The sequence below is a fragment of the Bombus impatiens genome, unplaced genomic scaffold (assembly GCF_000188095.3).
Source record: "Bombus impatiens unplaced genomic scaffold, BIMP_2.2 scf_0011, whole genome shotgun sequence".
NCBI lineage: Eukaryota > Metazoa > Arthropoda > Insecta > Hymenoptera > Apidae > Bombus > Bombus impatiens.
The window spans coordinates 406,356-415,177 of record NT_176430.1 but is presented as its reverse complement, the minus strand read 5'-3'; the positions used below and the strand labels follow the sequence as shown (position 1 = coordinate 415,177).

The following is an 8,822-nucleotide window of genomic DNA, read 5'->3' as shown; positions in this document are numbered from 1 at the left end:
CCCACGTGATCTCGACAGCGTGTGTAACGGTAGACATTGTCGTGACCAATAGCTAATATATCGGCTGTGCTAAACGCTTTCCAGGGATCGTCGGCTTGGCACGGACGCTATTCTCTTCTTGTTGTGTGTACCGATGCTCGCGTGTACGTCCTCCATACACGTGCTGATGTATGTAAGAGGCGAAACATGCAAGGTGCTGAAGGTGTTTCCGTGTCAATGCGCCAGAAAATTCCAGTTTGCGCGGCTCCAAAACTTTGACCGACCACGACCACGACCAGCAACAACGACGATCACAACTACAACTGCGAGACTTCGACGTGGACGAAACGTAAGCGTGCTTTCAAGCTAGCAAATACGATCGCATGCAAGGATTCATGGTGTCTGGCGGCGATCAATGGCGCGGGTAACAATGTAACATCGCTGCACGCGATATTTTAGCTATTACCGGATGGCAATGGAGAAACGCTGATAGTACAGGGCAATATATGGAAAGAGTATTATCGTACAATGCTGAAATCGCGTTGACCATAGCGAGAGAGCACGCACGATACTCGATAAAGAAGACTTTTCTTTATATAGTCCTCTGGTAATATGCGTTTCCATTTGAATTTCTAATTTTAAAGCATACCACTTGGTATAAATTCACCACCGAGACGACAGCCACTCTAAATACCAAGATAAGGGTGGCGCAATTTAAATCGAATCGCGACAATTTTTCGATCCGATCCGGCGTAGGAATGCACCGTCTTCCGCTGCGGGACTGCGTGGCTGCCAAGGACGACAACAACATAAACGCACTGGACTCGTCCATCGAGTTTAGAGAAAAAGATCTGCCGGTGCAAGCCGAGCCAACGAACACTACTCCTGGACACTCGGAACGATCCCCGAACACGTGCCGAACGAGTTTGCCACGATCGACCAGTCTCTCCGCGATTAAGTTCCTTCGCGACGCGAGAAACTTCGTTTCCTGGCTAATCTTTTGCACGAAAATTCGCGATTTTGTTAGGTATTTTCGCTCGTACTTACGTACGTTTCATTAAAAGTCGATACGTATGTGTGACGGTCCTCTAAATTTTGAATTCAATGTAGCAATTTATATGAAACGTTTCGCCAAACTTTAGACGAGCGATGAACGGATGTCGGTCATTAAAAACGTATTTTCCCATTGTCAATAATTACGAATCAGGTTGAAGAAGAAAATTGCTAAATATCACGTATAATTATCGCAAAGAGGATACGCAAAGAAATATTAAGATCTTTCTATCGACCACCGTGAATAATCAGAATATTTAAGTTTCTTTATACGAACTTAAAAAACTTGCAAGAAATAAGATGAAAGTTACCGAATACATAGCATTTGGGGAAGGTTAAAGACATCCTTTACTCGACCCGGATGATGTTTTAATATACAAAATTATTTTAAATGAAGCTATAAATGGAGAAAAAACTTCAATCCAAGAGTTCTTCAATTCGAGGACTGATACTGAAAATCGAATAATGTAATTGTGTCAGTCTTTGGGAAAGCGCGTCGAATCACGTGGATATTACTTTTCATTAAATACATGTACTATGTTTCGAAGAAACTACGTGCAGTTTACGTAAATCTATTTCATTTGAAATTTGCACCAACATGTATCATATACACCAACAATAATTCTCTTGCAATTAGTAATATTAGTAGTAACTTGTGTTCTTTAGCCTTTGTGTATTATAAAAGAAATTGAAAAACAAATTCCACACGATTTTCAATCTTTCTTGTCGATGAAGTTTCGCGATGAAACCTGATAGAAAAGTAAGAGAACTTTCTGTGAGCTCAGAGATTTCTTACCTCCGCAAATAACGTCTGCGAGATTCGTCTGCACAGCTTGATGCGTCACGTCGCCGTCCCTCAGGGTTAGCATCTCACCGTGTACGAGCGCCATAGCTTCGTCGTTGGACATGAGCATGCTACCCTGACCTCTCGATCCGCTCACCTCTCTGGAACATCTCCTAGAGTTGCTGGAATCGCGCCTCAGCCTCCTGGTCTCGGGCGTAACGACGAAGTAACCTTGTGACGTGTGATAAATTTTTCGTTCTTGCATGAGTTTCGCGAGGGCGTCGTAAACTAATTCGCGGCTCGGTCTCTGCATCGCCGGAAATGCATTCCTAAGGGCGGACCTGAGCGTGTCGAGCGTGGCAGCTTGCCTCTGAGAAGTCAACTCCAAAATGGCCCAACAAAGAGCTTCCGGTAGAGGTGTGAATTGTCCTTGGGCCACTGGGGCAACCAGGCAATCGTCGATGTCGCCTGCACAGGAAGGAAAATGCCAATTATACGTCAGGTCGTTGCGCATGATGTGGAATGAATTTTATCCGTGATTCTGATTATTTTGAAATTGATTTAATCGTCGATTATTTCTCTTTCCTTTATTAAGAAATAATTATGCTTTGTTACGGTATTTCGGCTAATAGTTAACTATGGAAGCATAGTTTATTTTTGAAAACGTTAATTCTCTGTCCTTGACGTTTAAATACTTTTAAACTTTAACTACTTCCACGGTACTTGCAAATTTATACTTATAAATATATACTGTCGCATACTTTTGCATTCCCCAAGTTTAACAGTTGTCGCCTACTAAGGGAGATCAAGTTTGATTACAAGGCGAAACAAGCGACGGATGTAGAGCTTCGTGGAAGTACGAACGATAAGATCAGACGTCAGGAGATGTGGCTATCGGATTTTTAAAGTTCTCGCGTTCATTAAAATTCTCCATGTATATTCGCTGGACAGAATGAAATCGTAACAGCCAGGTTGTCTGCTAAGAACTAGCAACATTCAGTTGTAACTGCCTTTCTAGTTTCAACCGAAACGGTTCGAGTTTCCATGCGCGTACCAGCTACAAACAAAGTGTTTCATTAAGAAACGTATGTAACTTTCTGCTCGTTCAACGTGATATTTAAACGTTTCTACGCTTTTGAGTTTCCCATAAATTCGCAAAAATCCACAGTCCCGATATTACGTATAGTACGCTTCGATTTCAAATATCTTTCGATTCTGTTCCCGATACTGTTCGGAGGTCGACGAAATTCAGCTGACTCTTCGCGCCAGATTATTCCATATAATCCCAAGATAATTCTACCACTGAATTCACGTATTCATGGGACGGAGGTTTAACAAGGCAAAATATATCGAATTTCATTTCCAGCAGACAGGGGCGGCTGTATTAAGTTCGTGACAAGTACATCGCGGCAGATCTGCGGGTGCATTCGCATGCGAGCGACGTACGCCTATAAATCCACTTACGGAATATTCTCGTGAATTTGTCGTGCGTAGCATGGCGCGATGAGCGCGTAGCTATATGCTTTCGTGAAAGCGGAAAATTTAAACGACCGCGCGGATAGTTGGTAAATAGCAGTTTATCGGTATCGATTCGGTCATTCGTACAGTAACACGGGTAAACGTAGATTTATCGGTTGTATTATTAATATACGTTTATTGAATGCTTAACGACGTAATATAACGTTCCGTGACTGGTCATGCGAATGTATCTCAACCTTTCGATAAGCGAAGAAAAAGAGAAAGAGAACAATTTTCGTTAAATCGCAGTCATAACCGGGCGAGCAGATACCGATAATACCACGGTACACTTTCCCATTCGTGATAAACGTCTTTTCCACCTATTTATAATATCGTCGACGGTGCAACGTCTGTAATTTCTAAATTAGGTACGAAACACAACAGAAACGTTGTATACACGCGTATCTTGGTTCGTAGTCTCGATTTTCGTGAAACGCCACACCGACCAGATGCATTCCCACGTGCAAGATCACAGAGAGTTAGAACTAAAACGGTCAATTTCTAGGAGCGGAGAAAACTAGTATGCCAGAACAAATCTGCTCCGGGCTAACAATACTTAATTAGCGTTTTAAACGTCAGTCAAACGGCGTACCATAAACGCGATACACAGGAAAGGTAATTAAGGCTAAATGGAAACTGAAAATTTTCGACGCCGTAAGGAGATTGAGAGAAAAAGAAAGAGACGTTCGTGGCGATATTGAAGCCTTTGTTCTTCCGGTCACGTTTTAAGGTGACTTTCAAGCCCCCGAGGGCCTCCTGTTCTCATACATTTTGGTCCACGCCCACGAAAAGACTATGGATTATTCTAAGCTCGCGACTCTGAAGGACTCCGAAATTCCAGTGGTATCCGCACGCTCGTGCTAAGAATATTCAATGCTGTCAAGAGCACAACGTGTAGGAAACAGCTTGTCATCAGAGACGTTGTGTTGCAATGTATGAGTAACCGTATCACCTTTGCACCATGTGAATTTTTTCTGAACACGTAGGAAGATTGTCACATTTAATCCTCCTATTCTTTTTCTTCCTACCGTACGCTGATTTTTGACATACAACGTCTAATTTAACAGTTCAGATTGCGTTGGCCATCGATAGACTACGGATTTTTATGCAAATATTTGTATATTTTTATGGTCGCAACGGTAGAATTAGAATTAGTTTTTATTCAAACAGAATAAAAGCTCTTACACTTTTAAGTAAATAAGACCTCTTTTTATCCATCAAAAACTATAACGAGTACTCTATTTTGGATGTTTGGTGTATTTAAATCGCAGACTAGACATCAAGCAGAGTTGACGATGTTCTGAGGTAATTCAAGGAAACGAGCTAGGCAAATTAATAGGATCAGATCTAAAAGTTAAATTTCAGCTAAATTGTCTATAATAGTTTGAAATATTGCAGTTAGCTCCGTTGTTACCTGAAAGCTAGATAATTTATGAGATTGAGTCAGGTAGGCATCCGAGGATAATGGATGGACGATTAAAAGTTGCGAATCATACATGAGAGATATGCTTCGATAGGCATGCAATGTTCTTAGTCATTCAGACATATATTTTCAAATTAATACGTGGAAAGTTCTTCTGTCAGCGTGTTCAATTTTGTCCGACGATTATACTTTATTGGAATATTGTACAATTCAAAAATATAGAATTCATCGATATATTGTAGCTGCTCGCTTGTTACGTCGGTAGACCGATGAACGAAACAGATGGTACGCGAATTCGTCTGTTTGAAAGTTAACCGTCATTTCTGATTTGTATACACCGCACGATGGACCCTGTGACACAATAAAACTGAGTTGAATACTTTTATTCGTTCGCCGTCACTTTGGACCACCATGGGCCTTCGTAATGCATTTTAATATACATATTTCCCTCATCGCCGCGTGCCATATGCCAATTTCGAAGGGTAGCTCGGCCTTCTGTACACGATATTGCGCTGACCCTTGACAGATATCGATCGTCCGCTTCTACATTGAAAAATATTCGATGGACGTTGAACGAAGCAATTTCGCGAGTATCAGCGTTTAAGAAGAAAAATTTAATTTTTATTCTATACACACACACATACACCCTCTTAACGATGGTACCTCTGATATTTATTTCTCTTAAGTATACTATTTTTTATACCTCAACAATAACCTGATGACATTTTAAACAAAATATAGTAAAATACTTATCCTGTAGCAATTACCTTGCCAATAATTAAAACGTTAGCGAAAATAATAATTTTAGCTAATTCGTTGAGTGAAAATACTCCGAATGGCTTCTTCAATGTCCAACAAGCAATTGTATAATTATTCCAAGATCCTACGTACCATCTAAGATAAGGAAATCGTTCTGTACGTAAATGGTCCGTATTCAACGTTTATCGCGTGAAATCGCGTGGCATGTAATTTTCGCAAGGTTGTATCTTTCGTATTTTTGAATTCCACTAAATCCTGGGCGTACAATGAATCTACCCTCTGGAACAGGTCGCGATCACGGATCACTGCCATTTCCGTGCACCGCTCGATGACGCTCGCTGTTCTAGTCCCCTAGTTGCTTTTGAGTCCCTGTTCGCGGACAGGTAGGAAGAAACAGAGCTGTAATTACGTGTTCAACTTCACCAGAAAGCGTCTGTTGTCTGGTACGCTCTTGTTAAAGGGTGGTCGTAAATAGGCCGGACATTCTTCGTATAGAAATTACCGGCGAGATCTGGTTGTACTTCATGCGCTATCGCGAGTTTTCTCGTTTGTTCCTTGACGAGTATCGCCAGCTGTCCGTCTTCCTTGGATATTATCGCGAGAAACCAGTTTGCATTGGAGAGTTGTCTTTCCGACGATTGTAATGTATCGGGTAATATCAGATTTTCAATTTCTACCGGCATCCGTGTCGAACGCGAGATAAAACCGAGAACTGATCGTTGGAATACGCCATCGAGAAATCAATGTTGCGTATGGCGCTAGAGAAGCCCGATCGACGATGATTGCGATTCTTTCGCGACTTTCTCATGGAATATTCATCACGTGGTTATTTCAATGGAAAAGTTGGAAACGGTCGTCGCACGAGGTCCAGTTGCCCACTTGCCTGGAATTTCTCCACGGCCCACGAGGAGGGAGTTGCACGCACGTAATTATGCAAGGAGGTAGCCCACCCACGCGTTCCTTTTAAGGAACGAGCCGCCGACGACGACGAGTCGACAACGGATGGGGAGAGCTGAGAACGGTTTACGGACAGGTGCGAGACCTTTACAGGTTCGAAACTCGTCCGGTTTTCGTGGTTCTTTCGCAGAAACGACAGCTTACTAACCAACGCCCTCGCCAAAAGACATTAGAACAGCGTATAGAATAAGTGGGCTTCGGTTACATTGACGTTATTTATCGTCTCTCGTGTTACCAGACACGCGAATGAAATTGAACGAATGAAATCATTCGTATACACGATCTTTCTAGAAATTTCGAGAGAGAGAGAGAGAGAGAGAAAGAGTGTCGGTGATAATGTAATTTCGTACGCCTCGCTCGTAGCGTTAGCATAATTCAATTTACCGATAACAATGTAGTTTCTCGCGAGATGAAAAATCGTTGAGACATTTTCCATGGTATATGGTTCGATGGAATCGCAACGATAAGCTCTGCAAATGTTTTATTCGCTGATATCAGCGCCGAAGAAAGTTATAAAGTCTCTGGTGTAAAGTACGGATAGCAAATTTTATTTCAATTTTTTCATTCTGAATGGCCGAGGTGGACGCGTATGTGGTCCCCCACGCGAGTCTCCGGGGCTTGAAATTTATTCGCGATCGTTGACTGTTTCGCATGTGGAAGCATGTATACACAAGGTGTATGGGCAGTAAATGGCCCAACTAAGACGGCATAATGTCTGCGTGGGAGAGGCCAGTTTCGATCTCGTTTACGAGATCTTATCCGACGCGAGAGCACGGTCGGAAAAAGTGGCAGGATAATACCCCGCGTCGTTACACCCGTAAGCTGCCAACAACGGGGATCACGAAGAAACCGAGAAACGTTTCGGTTGCACAATTTTCGTGGGGCTGTCGACGAGGACGGAACGAGGGGCGCAGACAGACAAGAGTCAGGGAGAGGCCAGTTGGATCGTGGAACTCGATACGTCAGTTTCTGGGGCGTGGAACATCGTGTTCCTCGTGAGAATCTTGTCCCGGCCGCGTTTTGAATGCTTTCCACTACATACATATCGGCCTAGGTATCTAATGCAGGCAAGTAGCTTCGTGCTTCTCGCCTCTGTGTCTGCATTAGGATTACACACAGGCTACGGTCAAGAATGAGAAAAGACGAGAGCAAGAGACACGGGAACCGTGGAAAAGCGGTACGTTTCGTTTGTGACGCAACAAAAACTGTCTTGGAAGATATACGTTGAACTCAACTAGAGAAGATCACGAGCGATCTTTTCTTTGCTTTCAAAAGGATCGCCGTCAACTTCTCGTCTTACATTATCGAGTCATAGAATCGTCTTCGAATTGAACCTTCATTTTGGTTTTAGATTTCGTTTCCAATTATGAAATTAAAACTATTTGCAGCTAGGTTACATGTAGCGTTCTGTATTAGCTACGGTATCGTAAAAGCAAAGTTTAACGAATGCAGTCAAACAAATTATAAGGCAAGAGGGTAAGTGAGATGCAAATAGGACAGTTGAAAATCGTTTAGAAGTACGTTTCTTCGATGTATTGTAATATTGGGTCGTCAGAAAAATTTCTTTCGTTTTATAAGGAAATAGTGGATGCACAATATTTTCCGTTTTATATTATTTTATCGAATTACGTATGATCCATTTTGTTTTATCAAGATAAAGATTACAACATTCGACAGATTAGGTTTCATGTTTGTATAAAGACGCGTCGTTGTAAAAGACGTATCTGTAAAAGAAAGACATTTTTCGGACAACTTAATATAAGTATCTCACGTTAAGACGAGTAATCTTTATATGTGAGTGGCATGGTGTGGTTTAATCGAACGCTTTTGATGCTTACACTGTTCAAATAAAGAGGCAGTGACTGCAAAAATGTGTAAAACGAATTTTTTGCAGCTTTGAATAATTGAATTTTTGAATAATTTTAATAGCTTTGAATAATTATGAGCATTTTACGCCTTAATTTGCAATAAAACATAACATTCTCCTGGAAAAATCACCTAGCTATCGCTTTTAGACAAAACGTAGTAAATGAGACAAGCGATAACAATACTCTAAAGTATTAATGTTTAAAATGTTAATGGTGGAAGTTGTAAAATTCTACCTCAATATGTCAGGAATTGCCTCTTTAATAAATACTATCCTTTTTCATAAAAAATCCTACTTTCGTGTGAAACTTCTATCATCGAGTTTCGATACGTTTGCACATACAACAATCCAGGATCTCATAATTTTCCAGAAATTAAACTGTATTATAAAATACAATTTACCATTTTGTCGTAACGATAAAGTTGAATCTTCGAGGCGGCCTTTCGGTAAATATGGATGAACACCTGCCAACCAGGCGAGTT

General features: G+C 41.4%; 1 protein-coding gene and 1 long non-coding RNA gene across 4 annotated transcripts in view; one reads left to right on the top strand and one right to left on the bottom strand.

Annotated features, from left to right (window-relative positions):
• Positions 1 to 8,822, top strand: part of LOC112214051 — a 140,738-nt gene that overhangs the window by 14,772 nt on the left and 117,144 nt on the right. The window lies entirely within an intron of this gene.
• Positions 1 to 8,822, bottom strand: part of LOC100741684 (storkhead-box protein 2) — a 115,899-nt gene that overhangs the window by 7,312 nt on the left and 99,765 nt on the right. For both annotated transcript variants that reach the window (XM_024372355.1, XM_024372359.1), the window contains exon 4: positions 1,829 to 2,284. In XM_024372355.1, the coding sequence (XP_024228123.1) occupies positions 1,829 to 2,284 (456 nt within the window). The remainder of the gene's footprint in view (positions 1 to 1,828; positions 2,285 to 8,822) is intronic.